The 27787-nt window shown below is 36.1% G+C and overlaps 1 protein-coding gene across 4 annotated transcripts in view; it reads right to left on the reverse strand.

Annotated features, from left to right (window-relative positions):
* The window catches only part of NARS2 (asparaginyl-tRNA synthetase 2, mitochondrial), a 166937-nt gene that overhangs the window by 60361 nt on the left and 78789 nt on the right, over positions 1-27787 (reverse strand). For all 4 annotated transcript variants that reach the window (XM_019623625.1, XM_019623627.1, XM_019623626.1 and 1 more), the window contains one exon: positions 6428-6522. In XM_019623625.1, coding sequence (XP_019479170.1) covers positions 6428-6522 — 95 coding nt within the window. The remainder of the gene's footprint in view (positions 1-6427; positions 6523-27787) is intronic.

Here is a 27787-nt window from a genome sequence, read left to right on the forward strand (position 1 = left end):
CAATGATAATACCAACATGGGCCAGTGAAGTGACATCCTCCACAACTAGACTGAAGAACAAAAGGGCAGCAACTTGTCTGTTCTCCTTCCCCAATTCCCCACTAAAAATCTTAAAAAAAAAAAAAAATTCTAATAAAGTTGATTTTCACAATCCCTTTATTTTCAATTCTGCAAATTATTTATAATACCCCAGATGGTAAATGGTGATGACTATTTTCTAGGTATACTGAGGGTTAATCAATCTTCCTAAAGGGACATGTAGGTTGTTAGTAATTCTTCACTAATATAAATAAAGTTGCTTTCAACACTTTTGTTTACATGTCTTCACAGAGTTGTCAGATCATTTCCTTAAGAAAAATTCCTAGAAATGAAATTCTTGGAAAAAGGCATTCCTCTAGAGAGGCCATACCAATTTCTATTTCCAACAGCAATGCTCAAGAGGAAATTGTCAGCTTTATCCTGACATACGCTTGACTTCAGAGGTTAAAAAAAAATTTACCATAAGGAAAAAACACCTGTAATAAAACACCAAAAGCAACAAAACAAAACTAAACTAACAAAAACAATATATAAACAACAGTAATCAAAAAAACTCTTTCAAATACATTAGGCTGAGTCTTCCTCCAGTTCTGGCTTTAACTGATAAGAAATGGAAAATTTTATTACATGACATTTCCTAATTGTAGGTTTTCCAATTTAGAACATTTCTACTTCTCTCAGAATGAACATTCCACTTATAAATCATATTTATAGGCAGAACATAATGAAAATACTTAGCTAAAGCTCTGTCCACTGAGAGGGCTTAGAAGCAATAATCCTCAATAGCAGCAAGGTACTCAGTGATTAAATCTTGATTTCTAAATACCATTTTTTCACAAAAGGAACCAGGGCTCTTTGGAAAAAAGACTAATTCTAGGGATAGAGTAGGGGAAATTTAAAAATAAGCCTGGGATGTTGCTGTAACTTGGAAGCAACCAAGGTGTTCTTGGGTAAGTGAATGGATAAATACAGTGTGGTACATCCAGATAATGGAATATTATTTAGTGCTAAAAAGAAATGAGCTATCAAGCCATGAAAAGACATGGAGGAAACTTAAATGCATATTACTAAGTGCAAGAAGCCAATCTGAAAAGGCTACATACTGTATGATTCCAACTATATGACATTCTGGAAAAGGCAAAACTATGGAGACAATAAAAAGATCAGTGGTTGACAGGAGTTTGCAGGGCGGGAGAGAAATAAGCGGAGCACAGAGGATTTTTAGAGCAGTGAAACCATTGTGTATGACACTATAATGGTAGATGTGTTATTATACATCCTATAGAATACACAATACCAAGAGTGAACCCTAATGTAAACTATGGACTTTGTGATGATAATGTCAGTGTAGGTCCAACTGTAAAAAAATTAAAATTAAACAAATAAATCTGGGGTATCTTACAGTAGCAGAGAATAGGAAATACTAAAAAAAACAAAAACCAAACAAAACAAAAAGGATAAGGACACATCAAAGGAACACAAGAGTCAACCTTAAAGAGTTCCCAAAAGCTAAAACTAAAACAGTTTGAGCAACAAAATAAGTAACACAGAATTAAAGTATAACCCAAATGATAAAATAAATATATAAGAATCCATCCTGATATAAATGATTACATAAATATACACACAAGGGTAAAAAGATAACAAATCTTCCATACAGAAGAATCCTGATACTCCCACTCCTAGGAGGGGATGTTTAATTCCATCTCCCACTTCCCAAACCCCCACTCACACCTCCAGTGAGGGTGGCTAGACTTAGTGACTTATTTCCAAAGAATAGCGAAAGGGAAAAATAGCACGTTTTCAGTGGCGAAACTTGGCAAACACTACCTTATCCAAGTAAGGACAGTTAATCACCATGTGGATATCCCATATCCCCTGATATGATGTGATGAGAAAGAACACTTCGCCTCTGGGGTATTCTTTCCAAAAACCATATAATTCCAGTCTAATTATGAGAAAAACATCAGACAAATCCAGACTGGGATACATTTTTACAAGTCATGAAAATAAAGGAAAGACTGAGAAACTGTTACAGACTAGAAGAGACTGGGGAAGCATGACAACCACATATAATGTGGTGCCCTGAGCTGGATCCTGGAAAAAAGAAAAAAGGCATTCATGGAAACCTGGGGAAATCTAAATAAAGTCCATAAATTAGTTAACAGTAATATATTAACATTGGGTTCTTGGTTTTGACAAACATACCATGGTAATGTCATCAATGGGGTAAAGTGGGTAAGAGGCATAAAAATAGTCTGCACCATCTTCACAACTTTTCTGGATTTAAAATTATTCAAAAATAGAAAGTTTACTTAAAAACAACACTAAAATTCAACTTTAAAATGGAGCCATAAACCCACCAAATCAATATAGATACCTTTTGGAAAATGTTAACTTTCTAAATTGAACTACCATTTAATCCATTTTAAAAGTCTGTTAAATAAAATAAAACAAAAACAAAGCTAAGGGAGAGAAGACTAACAATTTCTCATTGGAGATTAAATTACGCATTAATCTGAAGTACGATACACTGCATATTAACAGTCCTAGAACTATGCATATTAAACAAGAAACATTTGACTGACATTATTAGAAATACTTCATAACACATTAAAAACACAAAACCTCATATTCTGCCAATTTAATCTTCTCTCAAGTTTCTCTGTACACTGTGCTCTGTGGTTCACTGCAATTTACTGGGAAAGAGTGGACATAGTTAATCCACTAGGAGTACTATAACAGAGAAACAAACATTTGGTAAATGTACACCTTTCACATATTATGACATTGCGGAAGGGAAGATACCTTGCCTCTAACCTTATAGATAAAACAATGAATATTGAAAGGCTGTTAAGAAAGGTTATCCAAAACTTGGATATAAGGCCAAAATACAGCCTGTCCTCTAACTGTAATATGGAGACATAGACCCACTCAGAGGTCATTTAATTACTTAGGTGAATGTACTTTGCTCCATTATTCTTCAATATTTACTATTGAATTAAACATCCCAGATTAAGTAAAGATACATATTAACTTGTAGATTTTGTCCAGTAAGGTTGTAAATCATTTCTGTCAGGTAGAAGACAAAATTCCAAAGGTTAGTGTTTATTGGTCTGCAGGATATTAACTAGTTTGTAACTAATCTAGCAATCTTATTCTAAAATTCCTTTATTAAATTTCCTATGAATACACAGCTCTAAATATTCTTTGAAGTAGTCTTACTATTTTACTTGACCTCAGTAATTAATGAATTGAGTAAAATATTTGAAACATGTTCACTTTTTTGAATAAGTCATATTTTGTTTTTTTAAAATTTCACATTGACAGGCATAAGAACTGATCAATTAATGGTCAACTAATCTATGACAAAGGTGGCAAGGATACACAATGGAGTAAAGACAGTCTCTTCAAAAAGTGGTGTTGAGGAAAGTGGACAGAGACATAAAACATATGAAACTGGAACACTTTCTTATACCATACACAAAAATAAACTCAGAATTGATTAAAGACTTAAATGTAAGATCTGAAACCATAAAACTCGTGAAAGAAAACATAGGCAGTAACATAGGCAATTTGACATTGTTCTTTGCAATACTTTTTAGATATATCTCTTTGGGCAAGGGCAGCAAAAGAAAAAATAAATGGGACTATATCAAACTAGAAAGTTTTTGCACAGTGAAGTAAACCATCAACAAAACAAAAAGACAATCTACTAAATAGGAGAAGATATTTGCAAATGAAATATCTGGCAAGGGGTTAATATCTAAAAAATACTGGGGGGGTGGTACCAAAAAAAATGTATACAAGCAGACACTTTGGTCAACGTTGCTCAAGCAGTAGTTCACCGTCATCAGAAGTGTATGGACACTGATGGTAACCATTTGAGCACCTTGTGTAATTGCAGAAGTCAAACGTGACTTGTATTCATCTTTTGTTATTGGTATATATCGAGTTACAATTTTAATACAGTTTTCCTTTCTTAAAATGTGTATACATTCTTTTGGCACCCTCTGTATAATGAGCTTATACAACTTAACATCAAACCCCTCCCCAAATAATCCAATTAAAAAATGGGCAGAGGACCTGAATGGACATTTCTCCAAAGATACACATAGATAGCCAACAGGCATATGAAAAGATGCTCAACATCACTAGTCATCAGGGCACTGCACATCAAAACCATAGTGAGATATCACCTCACACCTGTCAGAATGGCTATCATCAATAAATCAACAAATAACATGTACTGGTGAGAATGTGGAGAAAAGGGAACCCTTGTACACTGTTGGTGGGATTATAAATTAGTGCAGCTGCTATGGAAAACAGTATGGAGATTTCTCAAAAATTAAAAATAGAGCTTCCATATGATGCAGCAATTCCACTTTTAAATATTTATCCAAAGAAAAAACAAAAACACTAATTCGAAATGATATTTGCATCCCTATGTTCACTGCAGCATTATTAGTAATAGCCAAGATATGGAAGTTATATTACCTATAAATTTTATATTACCCATAAATTTTATAGGTAATATAACTATCATTGATAGATGAATGGATAAAGAAGAGGTGGTATATATGTACACATACGTGTACACACACACACACACACACACACACACACACGAATATTATTCAGCAATAAAAGAAAAAATGAAATCTTGCCATATGTGACATGGATGGACCTAGAGGGTATTATGCTAAGTGAAATAAGTCAGAGAAAGACAAATATCATATGATTTCACTTATATGTGGAATCTAAAAAATCAAAACAAATGAATAAATAAAACAAAACAGAAACAGATCCATAGATATAAAGAACAAGCTGATGGGGTGACTGGTTATCTCAATTGGTTAGAGCATGGTGCTGATAACACCAAGGTTGCTGGTTCGATCCCCGCATGGGCCACTGTGAGCTGTATCCTCCTTAAAAAAGTCAACTATGCCATTGTAGCATGAAAGCAATATGTAACTAATGACCATGGCTGTTCCCTAATGAAATTTAAAAAAAAAGAAAAAGAACAAGCTGATGGTTGACAAAGGGGAGGGGGGAAGGATGGGAATAAAATTTAAAAATAAAATAAAATTACATTTTGACAGGCATAACGAATTTCCCATGACATGTCTGACATGGCCTTTCCCACATACAGCTCTTCAAATCCTACAATCTCACAGGGCTATTAGGATGATAGTTTTTCTGCACAGTATTCTGATAATATTGTCAAATTATGTGGTTATTGGAATTATCAAATAACACCTTCCTGTCTCAAAGATAAATCAGAAAAGAATCTACGTAAAGTATATGTTATTTTCCAAGGCCGTCTTTTTTTTTTTTTGTCATCAATGATTATTTTTTAAGTTTTCATTTTGAAATTAATTCAGATATACAAAAAGTAAAAAAAAATGACAAAGAATTTCCGTATGTCCTTTATTCAGTTTCTTTAAAATTAACTTAATATGCTATATAGCCAATTGTAAACGCCTACTCTGCCATTTTTACCCGAACTCCAAGACCATCTTTACCACTGACTTTCCATCCTGCCAGTACATAAAAAAATAAACATGAACACTATCTATTTCTCCTGAGTTTTCCCACCTGTGCATTTTAAAAACAACGGGGAACACATAAAGATCCCCTTTTTTCATTGAAGCCATTTCTTGAAGCGATTTTTAAGTCTTAATCTCTATATAAGAAAACAAAGATGTGCAAAGGAGACTCAGTATTTGAGTCAGGATTAAGATATTACCCACAGAATTACAGAATATAAGATTTAGACAAGACTTTAAAGATCTTCCTTTTCAATTCCCTGTTTTAAAGAAAAGTAAAGTCAGGCTGAAAGTAGTATAGTGACTTTTCAGAGGTTGAGAATGGCTAAAATTAATGCAATGTGACTGCTAAGATTTCTAATTTGCCACCTGTCTCTCATTATGGCTCTGAGGGTTAATTTTCTTTATGTAAACCGATTATTTAAAAATATTTTTCTTCCATTTGTTTCAGGTACCTTTCTTTTTTTTAATGATATTAATGGGTTAATATCTGGTTCAAGTATGAACTGCCTTTGTTTTCATATATATGATTAGTTCTACTAAAATTTTGATTATATATTTTGAGATTTAAGCAAAAAAAGATTAGTAAAATGAAAAACATCACAATTTCATATTTCTGGTGTTACATTTCTCACTAAAAACAAAGTCTAGACTAATGTGATTTTTTTTTTTGATAAGAAATTTGGAAATTGTCAGTAAATGTCCTTTTAGTGAATTCAGGTAGACTATTTTAATTTCAATTTTTACATTTTAACATTGGAAAAGGAAGCATTATTTCACTCTCACCCACCCCATAATTAATAGTCCATTAAAGCAAAAGAGAAAAGAAAATTCTATACCCTGACATCACTTCTAGGTGAAGTTGTCCTGAGACAGTTAAGAAAGCAGGAACATTGAAGAAATTCTCCTCAGGTAACTTTATTTTGCTTGAAGGCTGCACATGAAAAACACAAACCACAAAAAAAGCTATTACATGTTTTGCTCTGCTTTTCACATTCACATGTGCCACAACTAAAAATCATAATGCAATTAAACACATGTGAGGACAGGTCATTCTCATGAAAATAAAGATAGTTCTCAGTACACACCCTAAAAGAGAAAATGCCTGATTGAAAAGTGCTTAGGTCAAGGAAATTTGCTCCATATCCTCAAAACATACAACAACCAAAGGAAAAAGTACTTTCGGCACAAAATACACTTTTCCGTAAAAAGTGATTTTTATTGAGGGGCAAACTAAGGCAAGAGACCATGAATTAAAATTTTTAAATGTGAATAACTACAGAATCTCTTAAAATTTTGACCCATGATTAAGATTTAATTTTCTCAAGGGAATAGCCTCTAGAACGTGTGCTGTCTTTATTATCATAACATTGTTATAATAATGTTTTTAATTCAGATTTTTATAAACAGATTATAAACTTTTAAACAAACTTTTGAATTAAATTATTCCATTTAATTTTTACCACCTCTCAGAGGTAAGAACAGGACCTTATCTTTAAAAGATATGATGAGTAATTACACTTAAAATTTTTTATGAACTTGCAATATAGATAGGGTGATTATTTCATTTGACATGGGTAGGAAATAAGCTAGCCAACATTTATATTATAACAGTTAAGCTAAAAAATTATTTAAACACAATTTAAGTAGTATAATTAAGAAAGTTTCAGGATCAAGTTATGACTATTATACCCATTTTTTTGACAGGAGGCTAGCTAATTTACCTATTATTGTATTTCAAATTGTGCATGTATTTGAAAATGTTTTAATGTAATGATACAGTTACTATAAAAGCAACAAAGCTAATTTTAAATATGCAATATAGGATGTAAGACTCCTTTTAAGAGATTTAGTATCAAATACTGAATTATAGAAATACATGAAATGAAGATATCTTATTTAACTCCATTGGTTGCATATTATGTATAGGTATTTATGTGTATGAATGAGACATCTAGTGTAAAAATTATCAATTGAAATCTTCACTTATTTTGTAATTGCCTATTATTTTTTAAGCTTACTTTGATCTTGGTTCTAAATGTCTTATCACTGCTTTTTAAAAATCCATCTTAGAATCCCATTATCACTGAAAGGACATTATTTCCAAGGACGTAAAAACTCAAGACTAAAATATTTGACCTGACATGATAATAAAAGATATGTGCTCTGATATTTCTTCAACATTTACTAAACAATTATTTTTCAAAGAAGGCCGCACACATTTATAAGAATATTATACTTTCTCCTTTCCTTCACTTCTTTAGTCTATAATTTGTATTGGTGTTTTATCCAACTTCTCTTTAAAGTGATTTCTCTCATTTCCTGTACATATAAAAAAGTCCAGTCTTTGTGACTAGATTTTTTATCTTTCATTTATTAGCATTTGTACAAAATGGAGTCTGATCTTCTTACATCTCTTAAATCCACCTTACTTAAATAATTACAAACATATCACTACTTTGTTATGTCTTCCAATGTCATAGTAAGCATTTACATACTGAAATTCATCCTACTTTTTTATGAATTATTTCTTTTATTTCTTCTTTACATTACAATGAATATATTACATTAATTTTATAAAACTTCTGTATTATATTACGTAAAAATTTTATTTCAGGATATTAAAGGACCTTATAAAATATTTGTTTTAAAAAGTACTTGCTTAGAGTCACGTCAGCAAAATGGGTGGGACAGGCAGTTCTGAAGGCCTGTCCCTCTACAGTAAAACTGAAAATAATGAGTGAAAACTGTCAGAATCAAATGTGGGAACTCTGGAAAATACTGAAAAGTTTATAGCAACCAAACAAATGCTGAATTAATAGGAAAATTTTAAATGGTAGATTTCACTCCACAATAGCAACTGCACGGTCTTCCCAAGTGTACATGGAACATTGTCCAGGAAAGACCATATGCTAGGACATAAAACAATTCTCAATAAATTTAAAAAGATTGAAATCATACAAATTATATTCTTTGACCATAATGGAAAGAAACTAGAGATGTAAAATGGTACAGTTACTTGGGTAACTTAATTTTGGTGGTTCCTTAAAAAAATAAAGAATAACTATACAGCCTACCAATTCTACTCCTAGGTATATACACCTAAAAGAGTTAAACCTAAGTACTCAAGTAAATACTTGTACATTAATATTCAAAACAGCACTATTCACAATAGCCAATGGTGGAAACAACTCACATGTCCATCAATGAAAAAATGGATAAACAAAATGTAATATTCCAAACAACTGGATTATATTCAGCCATAAGATGAAATGAAGTACTTACAGATGCTAAAACATGTATAAATCTTGAAAACATTATGTTAAGTAACAGAAAGACATTAAAGGCCACATATTGTATGATCCTATTTATATGAAAGATCTAGAATACATAAATACATAGAAACTGATGGTCTTGGGGAGGGAAAATGAGAAGTGATTACTTAATGGGCATGGGGTTTTCTTTTGGGGTAATGAAATGTTTTGGAACTTGATAGAGGTGGCAGTCATATAATTGTAAATGTATTAAATGCCACTGAAGTGTACCCTTTAAAATGGTTAATTTTATTATGTGAATTTTACCTCAATTTTAAAAAAAAGTATATATAAACAAGTAATTATGAGATCTGACAGGGTTAAAAAGTACTACTATAAGATTGGAAATTTAAGATTTGCAATCTTCAATGCTTATGTTAGTAATGAAGAAAGAATACATGAATTAAACATCCAAATTTGTGATTTTGCCAGTGGTTAACGATTTCTTTAAGAAGATCCCCAAACTGCAAAAGATAAATTACAATATTGATCAATTGTACTACATTAAAATAAAGGATTTCTATTTAATAAAAGAAGATATAGGCAAAGTTAGAAGAATGACGGATTTAGAATAAAATATTTTCAATATCTAAAATTGACAAATGATTAATGGACAGAATATGAAAAGACCTCCTGCCAAGAAAACAGGAAAGAAAATAAGATGCTCCCCAATTGGGCAAGGAATAGGAAAAGTAGGTTTACAGAAAAGAAAATTTAAATGTCTAAGATGTATGGAGAAACAATTTCACTGTGAATTAGAGAACTGTAAATTAAAACAAGGCATTTTAAGAATTCATTACATAGGGCCAGCCGAGTGGCATGTTGGTTAAGAGTTGGCTTGGGATGCCAGCTCTGAGCAGCGGGGCCCCGGTTTGGATCCCATACGAGGGCCAGTGACGCTGCGCCTTCTACAGCTAAGATGGTGAACAACAGCTCCACCTGGAGCTGGGCTGCCATGAGTTGCCAGCGACAGTGTAGGCTGCAGTGGGGCTGCAGTGGGGCTCCTGTAAGCAGCCAGCAGCCGGCATGAGCTGCCAAGAGCCGCCATGAGAGGCTGTCCAATGGCCGACGATTGATCTGCCTCACCTGGGAAAAGCGCAATTATAACACCAACATGGGCCAGTGAAGCGACGTCCTCCACAACTAGACTGAAGAACAAAAGGACAGCAACTTGTCTGTTCCCCTCCCCCAATTCCCCCATAAAAATAAATAAATAAATAAATTTTAAAAAATCATTACATATATCAAATTGACGAAGATTAGAAAGTTGTATAATATCAAGTATAGGTATAGATTCAGGATGTGCCAAACAGATTCTAAGATGTGCCCCAAGATTCTCAGCCCCTGGTTTACTCAATAAACCACTAAGCAAGGTGCCGATGTGAAGCGAGTTAGCAAATCTAATTAAAGTTCCAAATCAGATGGCCTCATGATTCAGAGATTTTCTGGGTGTTCCTGACCTAATTACATGAGCCCTTTAAAAGAAAAAAGTTTGCTACAGCTGGTTGTAGAAGGGGAAGTCAAAGACTCGAAACATGATAAGTATTTGACATTCTATGGCTGGCTTGAAGGACACATGAAAAGGTGTTAGGGAAGGCTCTAGAAACTGAGAGCAACCTGGCCAGCAACCAGCAACAAAACAGGAACTTTAGTCCTACACCTGCAAAGAACTGAATTCTGCTGAGAGCAGGAATGGGTTTGTAAGAGAAGCTCCAGCTCCAGATGAGAACACTGAATGGCAGTTCTCAGCCTTGGGAGACCCTGAGTATTAACAGAACCCAGACACACCATGGACTACTGACCAACAGAACTGTGAGCTAACAAAGGGGTGTTGTTTTAAGTCACTAAGTTTGTGGTAAGTTGTTATAAAGTGATAGTTACAAAACTAATTCCTAGGGAAACAGAACTCTCAGGAAATGCCACTATAGTTTGAATCGGTACCCTACTCTGGAGAACTCGGTGAAATTAAGAATGCATAGACACCATGACCTAGGAATTCCACTCCTGGATATATGTTCTAGAGAAACTTTCATACAAGTCCATTAGGGAATATATATAAGGCTATTTATTGCAGTATTTCTTTCTGAATGTAACTTAGAATTGGAAACAACCTAAAGGTTCATTACTAGAAGAATGAGCAAGTAAAATGTAGCAAATACCACTGAATATTTTGTAGCAATGGGAAGCAACAGATAGATAGACTTTCAGCAACATGGATGGAATTTCAAAACAGAGTTATATGGAAGAAAGAAAGAAACAGAATAAGATACGTTATCATTAATATAAATTTAAAAACACAAAAAAAATCACTCATATTTTATGAGGCTACATAAATAATAAAAGATATATCAAAGATATTAAAGTGAGTACCTCCAAGAGGGAGAAGAATAAAAAGTACAGGAGTGGGGGTTGGGATGAAGAGGAAAAATACAAGAATGAGGCTGTGTTGGATTGTGTTTTGTCAGGTTGGCATTACTGTTCCCATCTAAACTGAAGACTATGATTTCTAGAATCCCTTTTCCTGCACAGTTCCAGCTCACAGTTGGCCATCTATTTTGGGGAAGGATCGTGCACAAGATTTCAGAGGAGAAAATGAAGTTGAAGTCATTACTCTCAGAAGCTTGTGGGCAGTCTGACACAGTGACACACACACCAAGGTACCTGGTAGTCTCAAGTTTCTAGCTTGTCTTCCCTGTTAATGACCAATAGTAGCTCAAAGGCAACCACCAAGTGCTAGACTGCAGTTACTGCAGAGTGGACTGTGTTAGAGTAACTGCATTAATGGCTCCAATTTCCACAACTCTCTACATCAGCACCCCTTGGCATATTACACACTAACTCTGAGCCTCGTCATGTGACTTGTTTTGGCCAATGGTACAGTAACAAAACTGACAAAAATTGTGTTTTGAAAAGTGCTTGTGCTTTTCCACATTCTTTCTTGGACTTATACAACCAAAGAGACATGCCCTAATTAGCATGATGGAGGAATTTGAGAGACACGTGAAGAAAAGATGGGTCATATCACATGAGGCTATCCTAGGCCAGCCAGCTCCCAACCAACTCATCAGCTGATTAAACCCAACCCAGATTAGAGCCACCCAAATGAGCTGTAGTAGACTCATGGGAAAGAATAAATGGTTTTGTTACATAGTGATATGATAAAAGGGCCCTGCAGAGATCAATAACAACAATGGGCCATGAATGAAAATTATGGGTAACTCAACTCTGTATTCCTGAGGTTAAAAAAATACAAATTCAGACACATGCACTTCTATAGAAACCACCACAGCAAATACACACCAAGCACATTGTGTCATGCACTGTGCTAAGGAGTTTACAAGCAATCCAACAAAGTGAGTACTAGGATCCCCATTTACAGGGGAGGGAACTGAGGCACAGAAGTTAATAATTTAACCTGCCTAATGTGACACAGAACATGAACAAGGCGGTCTAGCCCCAGGAGCTCTATCCTCCACCACAACGCGATATTGCCGCACAATATTTTCAGGATTCACAAGAAAGTTTTAACAATGGTTGATTCTTGGGAAGAAAACTAGATCACTGGGGAACAAGGGTGGGAGGGAATCCTTCTGTCTTGTTAAATTGGTACCTTTTGAACTATGAACTACATTATCTATTCAAAGAATAAATTTAAAATAACATTTTTTAAAAAGCTGAACTCGGAGGTATTATCAGCAAGTACTCAAGGTAAACAGTATACTGGTTTTATTCCCTGTGTATTCTTTATCACATACACACTAATGATTTTATCTTTTGCCCTGCAGTGGTGTGGATTCCTTTGATCAGTACCAATAGGAAAATCAAAAAGCCAAGAACAAAGCATGGAACAAAGTCAAATACCAGGAAGAACACAGGTGGTTAAAAAGGTCTAACACTGCACCGCTTATAATGAAAATAGTTGGGGCGGGCCAAGCAGAGAGAAGGCCAGCAATACTGAGTTCTCTGAATACAGAACAAGTTCATACATCTTGTTATGCTACGCACCTAGCCCAGTGCCAAAGACAAGCAACTGTTCTATAAATTCTTTTTGACCAAGAGAGTGATGCGAAATGTGAGCAGAGAAGGTCAGCAATCAGAGGTCAGGGGAGACAAAAGCTGATGAACAACCAAGGAAAGCACAAAAAGGTGTATGTAGCACATTTAACCATAAAAACTTCTAGCAAAGTGTCATGGCTTTGCTGGTCTAAAAGATACCTTTAAGTGCATCTTTAGTATTATGTTTGTTTTCAAACATAGGTACTGATAAGCAGGTAGTATAACAGAAAATTATTATTTTTTTAGATTTTATTGGGAAATTGGGGGAGGGGAACAGCGTTGGGGAATTCGGGGAAGGGAAACAGACAAGTTGCTATCTTTTTATTCTTCAGTCTAGCTGTGGAGGATGTTGCTTCACTGGCCCATGTTGGTATTATCATTGTGTTCTTCCCGGCCGAGGCAGATCAGTCGCCGGCCAGTGGAAGGGCCACTCACAGCGGCTCTTGGCAGCTCACAGCAGCTCACACCGGCTGCCAGCCACTCATGGTAGCTCATGGCAGCCCACTGGAGTCCTAGTGCAGCCTATGCCATCACCGGCGACTCACGGCAGCCCAGCTCCAGGTTGAGCTGTTGTTCACCATCTTAGCTGTAGAGGGCGCAGCATCATTGGCCCATGTGGGATCCGAACCGGGGCCCTGCTGCTCAGAGCTGGGGTCCCAAGCCAATTCCTAACCAACGCACCACTCGGCCGGCCAGAAAGTATTTCTTATATTAACTTTTATAACTATATTACTTATAATGAATTCTCCATTACTTTCTTAGTAAAGCTGTAAATAGGTGTTCACTGCTGTTTTTCTTTAATATCACCATCATCATAAAACCTAAAAAGAATTTTAAAAAATACAAAAGATAGAGAATGTAGTTTGATTATATGGTTGTAAGTTTAAAGAGCTTAGAGGACAATTTTCATTTTCTTCAAAGAAGTAAATTGTGTGACTGCTATGATTCTATCTTCCTCCTATCCATTCCAATCATAAACACATAATTTGTAGACATCCCATGTAATTAAATACCATTTTCAGCTAAATATAAAAGCCATCTTCTCTCCTCTGCCCACCTTCCCCAACACCATCTCTCTAATTCTGACATCCATCAAATAGAAAGATTTTGAAAAGATATTATCATCAATATAATCTGCTGATCACTAAAAAAAAAATCTCTTCAATTGCAACTTTTTCTGCTTTCTCAAGGATGTGGCTCACTCAGTTCCAAAGGAGGCATACATCCATATACTCTCTTATATACCCTCTGCTCTCTAACAAATCACCCCCCAGGGACCTCTGGGAGAGCCTCTTTATTTCCTTCTATCTTTATGCTTGTAAGTCTACAAATGATCCAACCTACATCAAGCACTATGAGAGTTATACATTTTAAAGTAAAAAATCAAACATGATACTAAAAATGCCATGTTTTATTTATTTTCAAGTTTCTGAAACAAAATATTGAGCTGGGTGATGGCATTTGGCTGTTTATTGTATTATTCTCTGTACTTTTCTATATGTTTAAAATTATTTTTTAAATCCCCACAAATCAATATTTGCAGCTCTTTAAAAATATAAAGCCTAGTATTCTATGATCCCTGCAAGTGACAATACCTTTCATTCTCCTATTTTCTTGAAGCATAAAATAAACTGTTTCTTATTCAATTTCACTGTTTTTGTTTTGTGTAATTACCAGTGTTCTGTAAGTTTTTATTAATAGTTGCAGTATTTTATCTATATGATGCATTAAATAGTCTTATGGCTGCCCTGTGAATACAATTATTACATATTTCTGTAAAGGAAAATGAGTTCTATGATCCAAAATAACCCACTTAAAAATGAACTTTCCAAATTTCCAAACTTTTAAAATGAATATATTTCTGCTGTATCTTAAAAAAAGAAAACAAGATAACTAGATTCAACATAATTAAATTAAATTAAAATGAAAGTATTTTATGTGCTATCAAAACACCATAATGACAAAAATCAATACAGATGAGGCAAGTAACGAGATACCAAGCATTCTTGCTGGTTTATGTTCAGAAATGCTTTTCACAATGAACAAAAGCTCTGATTCCAAATATTTCAGTGTACCACACTTTAAGAAATGTCTTTACATTCTTTTATATTCTACTATTTTTCCCAAATGAGAAAAACTACTTGGGGGTGGAAAGACATATGTTGACAATGGGATAAAAGTATTTGAATTATGTACCATAATTGTAAGAATCACAGCAATTACTACTGATGTGCTAGAAATACCAGAAATTACCAGAGCATTATTATCCGAAAGTTCCTTGGGAAAAAACATAAATTCACATCACTCTATCTGCCACAGTGTAAATACAAATTCTGCACTTATTCCTGGTTGATACAATTATATGACCACAAGCTGACCGAGCATCACTTACCTCAAGTGATTTAAGATGCTATATATATTTCCATACAAACTTGGATCTATTTCTGAGCTTTCAGTTCTATCCTGCTGGTTTATTTATGTACCAATACCACACTATTTTAATTTAGAGCTTTATAGCATATTTTAATTTCTGGCTATTCAAACATTTTTTATCACTGTGCTCCTTAGCATTAATTAACATGAATAGAGACTTTTCCAAGGTCGCTCCATTGAGAAATAAATTTATGTCTCATCTCAAATATAGATATCTCTCATATTTCCAGGCCCTACTTCAATTCATTTTTCAATTGAGCAAATATTTACAGTGACTACTATGTGTCGGATACATTTCTGCTAAATGCAGGCATACAGTAATGAGTAAGAGACAAGGTCCCCGAGGAACTCCAATATTTTTTAATTTCATGGGTTAACACTGTGAAACAAAAGATATTTGATATGAAGCAAGATCATCTTAAGAGTTTTTGAAACTTGTGAATATGTTTGGAGGCAGTTACATTGACAAAGTCCTAATTTATTCAGGAGGTAGTTACATCAACAAAGTCCTAATTTTTTCACTCATTAATCAATGGGTCTGTTAACAGCCTGAAGGAACTTAACTTTCCCCCAAGTTTCTTACTCCTTTAGGTATACCAACATTCCGAGAATAACCAGCTCATAGGCTGCTAAAAGTACAAACTGCTGCTCATTATCATGGCAGAGGATAGGACGTGTTCCAGCCATGGGATCCACAGAAAATGACTCACAACCAGTATCCTGGCCAGCACACTGAAAAGCCAGTCAGTACCACTACACCCCTTTTAGAATGGTCACAATCCAGAACATTGGCAACACCGAACGCTGTCAAGGATGTGGAGCAACAGGAACTCTCATTCATTTCTGGTAGGAATGCAAAATGGTACAGCCACTTGGGAAGACAGTTTGGCCGTTTCCTATAAAACTATAAATACCATAAGATCCAGCAATCATACTTCTTGGTATTTACCCAAAGGAGCTGAAAGCTTACATCCACAGAAAAACCTGCACGCAGATGTTTTATAGAGTCTTTATTCATCATTACTAAAGGTTGGAGGCAACCAAGATATCCTTCAGTAGGTGAACAGACAAATAAATTGTGGTACATCCAGATAATTAAATATTATTCAATACAAAAAAAAAAGAGTTATCAAGCCATGAAAAGACATGGAAGAAACCAATGCATATCACTAAGTGTAAGAAACCAATCTGAAAAGGCTTTATACTATATGATTTCAACTACAACTGACCCTTTAACAGCATGGATTTGAACTGTGCACTGTGTTTCTGTACACCCCCAACAATCCTATCTGCATTGTCCGAGGGTCAACTGTATTTTCCATCTACAGTTGGGAATCCACGTATGCAGAGGACTGACTTAGGTTACATGCAGGTTTTCAACTGCATAGTGGGTCAGCACCCTAATCCCCACACTGTTCAAGGGTCAACTGTGTATGACATTCTAGAAAAGGCAAAATTGTGGCGATAGTAAGAAGATCAGTGGTTGCTGGGGGCTGAGAGGAGAGAGAGATGAGGAGGTACAGCGCGGAGGATTTTTAGAGAAGTTTAACTGTACTTATGGTACTATAGTAGTGGATCTATGTCGTTACACGTTTGTACAAACACATAGAATGTACAGCACAAAGAATGAACTATGGACCCTGAGTGATAATGATGCGTCAATGCAAGCTTACCAGTTGTAGCAAACGTACCTCTCTGGTGGGGATGGTGATAATGGGGAGGCTACGCATGTGTGGGGATGGGGAGGTATATGGGAAATACTGATATCTTTGCTCCATTTAGCTGTCAACCTAAAACTGCTCTAAAAACTAAAGTCTGTTTTAAAAAGCCAGTTAACATATGATGAATATGCTATAGCCTTCATTTGCCAAGAGAAATGGCCTCATTGCTATTAGTCTTAGCAACTGTAAACAATAAAGAGCGAAAGAACTCAGACAGAGTTCAGGTAGGACCAGGAAGCTGAGGAGGCTGTTTGTATTTATATAGGGTACAACTTGATCTTTACTCTGGCTTCTTTACTGCAAAGATGAGACTCAGAAACAGGAATGTAGGTTTTAATTTTTTTACACTTTATATATGTGCTCAGAGGTTTCAGAATCAGATGACAAAACCAATAATTAAATACTGAAAAACAGGGCTTATTTAATTATCACCACATTATCTAAAACACTCCTTATTAGGAACTTTAAAGCATACTATGCTAGCAATAAAAAATATAACCTTACTGGATATAATTTAAAATTCAATTTCTAAAAATATTAAAACTCTAAAAAAGGCAATTTTTGATGCAGGTGTTAGCAAGGTCTAACGCATTTTAAAAATTGATAATTTACTTATGAAATACAAATAGTATGTTTCCACTAAATGTATTTGCTAAAATACTACTAAAAACCTGCTAATGTTACCTTTTTACCTCTAACTTTTCTATTGCGATATACAACACACACAAAAAAAGTACAGAAAACATACAGCTTGATGATTTATCACAAAATAAATGCTTATGTGACTACTATCCAGACCACAAGATAGAACGGTAACAACATTTGAGAAGACCCTACTGTCCTTCTCCTCAATAATTCATTTTTTCTCCCCAAAGGTAACTGTTAACCTGGCGATCAAAACATACTACTTTACTAAGAACAACAAACTAAACTCAAAGTTAGCAGAAGCAGGGAAATAACAAATGTCAGAGTAGAAATAAATGGAATAGAAATTAAAAAGACAATAGAAAAGATCAATAAAACTAAGAGCTGTTTTTGAAAACATAAATAAACAAAACAAACTATTAGCTAGACTCACCAAGAAAAAAGAGAGGACTCAAAAAATAAAATTATAAATGAAAGAGAAGACATTACAACTGATACTACATAAATACAAAGGATCATAAGATACTAGCATGAACAAGTACATGCCAAAAAATTGTACAACCTAAAAGAAATAAATTCCTAGAAGCATACAACCCACCAAAACTGAATCAAGAAGGAACAGAAAATCTGAACAAATCAATCAATCACTGTAAGGAAATTGAATCCATAATCAAAAACCTCCCAACAAAGAAAAGTTCAGAGCGAGACAACTTCTCTGGTGAATTCTACCAAACATTTAAAGAACTAATACTGTAAATCCTTATCAAACTTTTCAAAAAAAAAAGAGGAGGGAACACTTCCAAACTCCTTTTTAGAGGGCAGCATTACCCTGATAATACCATACCCAGAGAAAGACACTACAAAACAAAAAACTTATAGACCAATATCCCTGATGACCATAGATATAACAATCCTTAACAAGTATTAGCAAATCAAATTAAGAAATATATTAAAAGGATCATACACCATGATCAGGTGGGATTTAGTCCAGGGAATACCAAGGCAGTTCAACATCTGCAAATCAATCAATGTGATACACAACATTTACAAAATGAAAGATGAAAATCATGTGAGCTGGAAGAAATAAAAGGTGTCCAAATCAGAAAGGGAGATGTAAAACTGTCACTATTTGCAGATGACATACTATATATAGAAAACCCTAAAGACCACACCAAAAAACTGTTAGAATAAACGAATTTAGTAAAGTTGCAGTACATAAAATCAATATATAAAAATCTGTTGTGTTTCTATATACCAACAACAAACCATCAGAAAGAGAAAGAAAACAATGTCTTTTTAATATTTGGTGTGACAAAACAGGAAGTACACATAAAGCACTTGTGCTACATACTGAATTGTTGTCTCAAGCAAAGGCACTTGTGTGATTGAGTTGAGAGTTGAACCAGCTGCTTTATTTCATGGAATACCAATTTTACTTGAAAGAGTGACCGACATGGTTATTCATATTTGGCTGACGTTTTATCAAAATTGAATGAAGGGAGCCTATTGCTGCAAGGAAAACTGGCAGCATTTTTTTTTTAAAGATTTTTATTGGGGAATTGGGGGATGGGAACAGTGCTGGGGAATTGGGGAACGGGGAACAGACAAGTTGCTGTCGTTTTGTTCTTCAATCTAGTTGTGGAGGACGTTGCTTCACTGGCCCAAGTTGGCACCATCATTGCGCTCTTCTCTGGCGAGGCAGATCAGTCGCCGGCCTCTGGACGGCCGCTCACTGCGGCTGCTGGCCGCTCACGCTGGCTGCTGGCCACACACGGTAGCCCATGGCAACCCACTGCCACAGAGGCTGCAGCCCACGCCGTCGCCGGCGACTCATGGCAGCCCAGCTCCAGGTTGAGCTGTTGTTCAGCATCTTAGCTGTGGAGGGCAGTGTCACTGGCCCTCACATGTGGGATCCGAACCGGGGCCCTCTGGCATCCCAAGCCAGTTCTCAACCATCGCGCCACTCGGCCGGCCCAAGCATTTTTAACCAATGATAAAATTTGAGCTCTCAAGCAAAAATTGGGATTTTGGAAAATGTGAATCTACCACTGTGAGCTCAATAGCTTCCCAGTCTTGAAACTGAAAGACTTTTCTTTTTTAAGAGATTGGGAGTGACATTAAGGAATGTGATTTTTTGATACTGTATAATGAAATGTGTCAACATTTAAAAGGTCTGCATAACTCGGGCTATCAATATTATCCAAATAAATGTATGATGCTACAAAATTATGGGTTAAAGATGCCCTCAAATTATAAGCTAGACCAAAGGATTTCAATATAACAGAATATGAAAGGATGAAAATATGTCTGTTATAGTATGAACTGGGAAGAATATTCCAGGCACAAGCAATAGCCAGTAGAGAGATCAGTATATTATGATATGAGTATATCGTAACTAATCTTTAAGAAAAGACCACTTGTTGAGCTGTGGTATAGTATCAAAGAAGGATAGCCACAATAATCTGAAAAAGCTATTAGAATGCTCTTCTTTTTTCCCACTACATATCTATAGGAGGCTAGATTTTCTTAATAGACTTCAGCCACAACAACAGACTGCAATAGACTGAATGCAGACAGAAGTAAAAGAATCCAGATGTTTTATATTAGTCAGACATTAATGAGATGTACAAATATATAAAATACCACTCCTCCTTAATTCTTTGTTTTAGAAAGTATCTTTTTTTATAGAAACTATGTACGCTAAAATATGCATTTATTATAATTAAATTTCAATAAAGTAATAAATACTTAATTTTTTCTCAGCTTTGATTTTGAATACGGCAAATATCGATAGAATATAGCTTACATAAAGAAAAGGTCTCCAGGGTCCTCCATCACTTTGCAGTGTGAAGGGGTCTAGGGAACTGCTGCACCAAAACAATGTGTTTCCCCCCACAGGAAGTAAAATGAGCTTCTTAACACAATCAAGGACTAAACAAAGCCTTAATAAATAGGTGTCCAAATGGAAAACAATTACAGGCAGAGGTCTCAGGGTCTCCAACAGTGAAAACCTCCAATCAAACCTCAAGCCTCCTGCCAGAGTAATGTTTACAAAGCTGAAATTTCAAGAAGTCTGAAAACAGTACAAAAATTCTTTGATGGTTCCCCCATAGCCTCCCTTGAACTAGCATAAAATAAATTTCATTTTCTGGCATTTACTTTTCTACAGCTTTCTCGTGCTAATTCATACTCACGTTGTACATCTAGTCATGTTTAAGGGTAAAATGGTCTCACTAACCTGTGGGTCTTCACACCCAGGATACTGCAATCTCTACCCAGAAGTCCACCAATTCTGTGCCTGAGCTAGAAAAGATGACCTTCCTATGAACTTCCAAAATAACCCATACATACATGCCATTTGTTCACCCAGGCACTGTACTAGACTGTGGAGACAGAGCAATGAATAATAACACAGCTCTCTTTGAGAACACTGTCTCATGGGGAACAAAGAAAATGAATATGCAAACTATTATACTAAAGAAACAAGATAATTACAAGTTGGGATAAGTGAGTCAGGGATGGGGTGTGGGGAAGGGCAGCGCTCTGAAGCAGAAACATGCAAGCAGAGACTTGAAGGACGAGAAGGCATTTGCTATACTCTGTACTGGGAAGAATATTGCAGGCTCAGAGAACAGCCAGTGGAGAGAACAGGAGGGTGGAAGGGGCTTCATATATCTGAGGAGTAGAAGGTAGGTTACTATAGCTTGAGAAGATCAAGCATTAGAGAGCGTGTGAAAAGATTTGGTTGGAGAGTAAGGCAGTGGTGAGATCATTGTAGGGCCTTTTATAAATCATGATAAGGAGTTTGGATTTCATGTTAAGAACACAGAGTAACCACTGAAATGTTTTAAACAGGGTTGTGGCATGATATGTATGCATATTAAGATTACACTAGTGTCTGAGTGGAGAATAGATAATAGGAGAAAAGACAGTGGTTTGAATTAAATAGGTAACATTGAAAGTTGAAATGAAGAGATTAAGGATTTATATTGCCATAAGTCAACTGAATTTACTGATAAATTAAATGTGGGGTTAGAGAAGACAGGCTGGGGAAGCATGAATTAAGTTTCACTTCTAGGTTTTTTACTTACACAACTGAATGGATAGCAGTAACTTTTACTGAAATGGGGAAGGCTAGAAGAGGAAGAGGCTTCGGAGGGAGGAAATCGAAGAGTTCTATTTAAGACATATGTTTGAATATATATTGGACATCACAGGAAAAATGTCAGTTGCTTCTACATCTGCAACTCAGAAAGAGAAGCTGGAGCTGCAGATAAAAGTTTGTAGTTATCTGTATGTAGATGGTACACAAAGCCTTGGAACTGGGTAAGATACTGGGGGAAAGGTTATACGAGTAGATGCGTACTTCTCACTGGTGATGATAATGTCCCCTAGCAAATATACTGGAAATGTGTAGGGGCATTTAGTGGAGAGGTCAAAGATGTCCTGCAATATGTACAGTCTTACACAACTAAGACTTTTCCTGTGATTTCCCAACTTTCTAATGTTCCACTGGACATTCATATAAGCGATGGGTATAAAATTATCAACCAAACAATGCAAATCTGGGCTGCCTGATAAACACAGTCACTACTTTCATCTACTTTATATATTGGGTCTTGGTATGAGATTTTGTTTGAAAAAAACTTCTGAGCAAACACATTTGAAAATCACAATGGATGGTTTTAAAGTCTCTTCCACTCTAATATTCTGAGTCAACTAAACTTTCCCAGATCATATAAAGTTTATTAGTACAACATGATTTAACCCAGTCTTTCTTCACCCTGTACAACAACATTTTTTTTCTTTGCTAGGCTATTCTGCCATTGGAAGACAGAAAATGCAGAATCAAGAAAAGGGAAACCAACTACGAAAAATTTTTAAATGTGTTTATTCCAGATAGTTTCATTAACATGGGGTTCTAAAATCTTCCCTGTTTCTTTGAGGATTTCCAAGAAAATATTAAATGAATATTTTGAATTGCCCTCCAGTTATTTGTTCTCATAGCAGAACAAATACAGCTGAGTATTTTCAAAATCTCAAGGGAATGAAATAGAAAAACCCACACAAAGTCTGACTCTGCCTCTATGTAAAATATGTAGCAAGGAGAGGATAAACAGCAGGTTAACCAAAGAGTGGAAAGGAATATAATTAACAGTGGAAAATTCATTTGACTTCCATAGTTACTGAGGCACCCACATCCTATTTTATCTCCTTTTACTCTTTTTCCATCTTCTTTATACTTTGTCCCTCCACCCCCACATTCTTCCCTCTTCTATTTACTCATACTTCCAGAGAGGAAAAGTTGAGAACACATAAAGATGAAGGATGGCACAGAAACCTATAAAAGGTCTAAAGTTAAGTCAGCATGCCATTGCCCCGTTTACCCTAATCTGCAATTTCCTTTAAAGAGTATGAAGGAAAGAGAGAGAGTACTCACCATGCGTAAGCAAGCTTCACATAACTAGTGGGTATTCTTTTTTTGTTCCAAAGGGTTTACAGAGAGGCTATGCCTTTTGTAATGTGATACAGATAATAAAGAATCAAAGAACCTTTCAGTTAGATGAGATCTTAATACAACAACTCTCTCTCTCTCTCTCTCTACATATATATATATATATATATATATATATCTCCTATAGCTTAAAAATGTTGTGTTAAACATTAAGCCAAATGTCATACGAAACCAGTTTTGGGAACGACCAGTTGTAGAATCCAGGTTTTTCAGGTTCTAGTACAATCATCTTCCTAATATACCAGGTTGCACCCCCATTTTTTTTTCCTGTGTAGTAGAAATAATGATATAGAATTCAAAATGCTTTTTTAAAAAAAAGCTTATTTTTGCTCTCCTAAGTATGGCAGTCTGATCATATAAAATGAAACATAGGAACTAAATCTGAACTAAATCTGACATACAGTCCCCAAAGATTTGTAGTTGGGTAGTTTTTTACGTTCCCCATCAAGCTGTGTCTCAAAGGAGACTACTATCATGCTATAGAAATTTCCCTGGCATGCCGTCAGACTGTATCTCATATATAAAAACTAAAGCCAAGGGAAACAGGCTCAATACACTGTATTCTACTTTGCTGTTTACATGAATTTCGAGATTCTCCTATTATTAACAAGCCATATAAGGAGGCCTCTTGTTGATCTAATAATTTCTAATTAAGCACAGTTTATGCTTCCATACTTCCCAGTTGCTACAAATGTGTGTGTATTTCTAGCATAAAAGTAATCTTTCTTAAAATAAGGATCCATTTACATTCCAGAACACCCACTAACTAGAACACCCACTCTCAGCCCTGAGAAAGGTTTCATTTGGGCAACTATCTGATCAGCAGGAAAGGAAGTTGTTAACTCAGACTGTTTGTAAACAGTCTACTTTTCTGCTGAGCAGTCTGAGAAAGAGAATGAACAAGGGAAGAACCAAGAAAAGGGGTCTGGAGTTTGTGCGATCAGAGAGTGAGGCTGGGCCAAAACAAAAGGTGAATAAACAATGCTGCCTTTTCTCTCCCCTTTATTTCAGGAGAAATGATGCAAACTGCCAAAAGTCAGATTGGCTGCCAAATGTGAAGGGGTCAGGGAAAAATCTATCAAACATTTTCTTCAGTATCATTCACAAAATATTAATTTCGGCTTATTAGTTGTTAGACTGGCGTTATAAAGATGGATATGACATGGTCCCAGATCATTAACTATCCTCTCATCCCATTTTCTAACCCCATCTGTGAGAAGGGAAATCTGTCCAGAGTCAAGTCTTGTGAAAATGAATAAAGGGAATCTCATTTAGAATGGAGTCGGGAAGTCATGAAGGGAGTCTTGTGCGCACTATCCCTCACTGCAGCTTGCATAACCAGCAAAAAGAAGGAAGATTTCTTCCCTGCTTGCCTCAGCAACACGCAACTGCCTTCTACTCCTGGGCCAATAAGAAACCGCCCCCACCTTGAACTCTTGTTCCCCACCAACGGACTCAAAACAACCCTCCCCAATTTCCTCCAGGAACTCAATAAAAGCTAACCTTCCTCCTGTCTCTCCTGACTTGCCTATGGTTCACCATAGTCTGCATGTCCCTAATGCAATTCCTCTGGTCTTTCCAAATAAACACATTTGCTGCTCGATACCCTTTGTTGCTTAATTTCTAAAGGTGACAGGCCCTACATCACTTGTATATATCAACTAAATGCATATTTTCTCCCAGTTACTGAGATAAAGGAAAAAGTGAGACTCTTGGGAGGAGGAGGTGACCAAAATATTTAAGTAGTCAAGGCAAATTTGGAATACTGCGTACCCAGAAAGGTCCCTTTTAGCCCTTTTTGATCATGAAGCATTGATAAACCTTTTCTTCATCTTTAACACCTGAAAACTTTTATTTTGTTATTTCCTTTCTATTTTACCATTGCTACCAAGACCTGGTGCATGTCACTGACATCTGTTGGGTCGTCAGGAAAGTCATGCTGTATTTTTGCATTGAAAAACATAGGAAAATACGTCATGACTTTCCCGACAACCCAATAGATTTCATGCCAATGGCCTACTACCTCCTGGTCTCCTACCTCGTCCTCTTCTAGCCTATTCTTGCTGCTTTCACCAAGGAGGGCATCCATAAATGTCCAATTTCCAATAAAAACCATTCCCCAAAACAATTAAATGGCATTGGCCCTAAAATGTATAAGCTCAAAACGCTGTCTAGTGTTTATGAAGCTGACATTTTTCATTTATGAGTACTTAACTGGATTCTAATGTCTGGACTAGCAACATGAAAATGAAAGTACTCACCATGCGTAAGCAAGCTTCACATAACTAGTGGGTTCATGTTAAATGAAAAAAGGGAAATCCACTTTCTGCTTTTAATTAGCAATGGGCACAAACATTTGTAGGAAAAAAAAATCATCACATTAAAAGTTCCAAGGTCTCTATCAGAGGTGAAATGGCCAACATAACTGCTTCTGGGAAAACATAGGCCAGAAGTGGAGATGGAGATGGAGATGATGATGATGATTTTGATGATAATGGTAACAACAACAACACTAATAATATGCCTTGGTATTAACATGTCTAAACTACTTTCTAAGTCTATCCAGAAGCCAACCACACTTTAGAATCTACCATTTCAACTGTGGTCTAAACCGCTATCATCTGTCCACCTGGATTATAGCATTAGACTCTTTCAACTGGTTTTCCTTCTGTACTTACCCACCTACCATTTATTCTCCATGCAGCAGCCTGAATGATCTTATTAAGACATAAGTGATATATGTTACTCCTTTGTTAGAACTTTCTGACTTCCCATCTCATTCAGAGTTAAAGTTTTTAAAACTGCCTGAAAAGTCCTACATCTGAGGTTCTTAGTGGGAATGTTGTTGATTATCACAATGATTAGGGAGAGGTACTGGAGTTTAGAAGGTATTACAAGAGTTTCAAATATCCCATGGAACATTCATGTTTGTGAATTACATGAATTTTGTTCTTTCAATGTACTTGAATTTTCCAGAATGCATCCTCCATGTAAATTAAGGGAAGGCAGCACTTGGTTTGGTGTAAAACTCTATCAAGAATTATTTACCTGGTATTTCATAAAATCCCATCGCCATTAGCAACACTGTTCATGGTATTTGAGTCACCAATATAAGACACCTGTATAAATCCTAATTTATGGTTTTCAAAGTCACCAACTCATATAAAGGCTACTTGTATTCTACAGCATTTACATAATGAAATACACTAATTATATTAGTTTCACCTTATGTCTTCTTTATATTAAGTTGGGAACATTGTATTATTTTCTTTTTAAATTAAGTACATAAAAAGCTTTTATTATTTATATTTCATTTCAGGAGAGAAAAGGGATTACTATAGTATATTTCTTATAAAAAAGAGTGTTGTACCTTATAAAGTTAAAAATCGTGGGCCCAGGGCCAGCCGAGTGGCGCGATGGTTAAGAACTGGCTTGGGATGCCAGAGGGCCCCGGTTCAGATCCCACATATGAGGGCCAGTGACACTGCCCTCCACAGCTAAGATGCTGAACAGCAGCTTGACCTGGAGCTGGGCTGCCATCGGCGTGGGCTGCAGCCCCTGTGGCAGTGGGTTGCCATGGGCTACCGTGTGTAGCCAGCAGTCAGCGTGAGCGGCCAGCAGCCGCAGTGAGCGGCCGTCCAGAAGCCGGGGACTGATATGCCTCGCTGGGAAGAGCGCAATCATGGTGCCAACTTGGGCCAGTGAAGCAACGTCCTCCACAACTAGATTGAAGAACAAAATGACAGCAACTTGTCTGTTCCCCTTCCCCCAATTCCCCAGCACTGTTCCCATCCCCCCAATTCCCCAATAAAAATCTTAAAAAAAAAAAAGTCGTGGGCCCATATATTCTGCACCTACTCCCAACCCCTTTTACCCGTCTTCCCTCAACTTCCACTCTTCTTCCCCTCCTTCATTATGCTCAATCCACAATGGCCTTCGTGGTTATTTCTTTAAAACTTTGGGCAGCTCTAGCCACAGGGCCTTTGTACTTTCGGTTCTTTTTAACTGGAATGTTCTTCCCCCAGGTATCAACATTAGTCCCTCACATTCATCATGGTTTTGTTTGACTATCTCAGTGAGGCTTTCCCTGACCATCCAATTTAAACTTGAATCTCTCTCTCTCTCTCTCTGGTACTCCCTAACCCCTTCTTCCCACTTTACTTTTTTCCGCAGTACTAATTATCATCTGTTCTGATTACCTATTGCTGAGTAACATATCACTCTAGAACTCAGTGGCTTAAAACAACAATTTATTGCTATCTTTCATGATTCTGAGGGTTGCCTGGGTTCAGTTGGGTGGTTCTTGCTTGGGGTATTTCACGTGGTTAGAGCCAAATGGCTGCTGGGACTGAAGTCATCTGAAGGCTCAACTTGAGCTAATAGACATCTAGGATGACTTCTTCAACCATAAGGCTGGTGCCTTAGCTGGGATGGCTCACAGCAGCCGGGTGCTGGCCAGGAATCTTTGTTTCACTGCTTAGCTTGCCCACGTGACCAGTGTGAGCCAGCTCAAAG

This window comes from Hipposideros armiger, unplaced genomic scaffold (genome assembly GCF_001890085.2).
Source record: "Hipposideros armiger isolate ML-2016 unplaced genomic scaffold, ASM189008v1 scaffold_556, whole genome shotgun sequence".
NCBI lineage: Eukaryota > Metazoa > Chordata > Mammalia > Chiroptera > Hipposideridae > Hipposideros > Hipposideros armiger.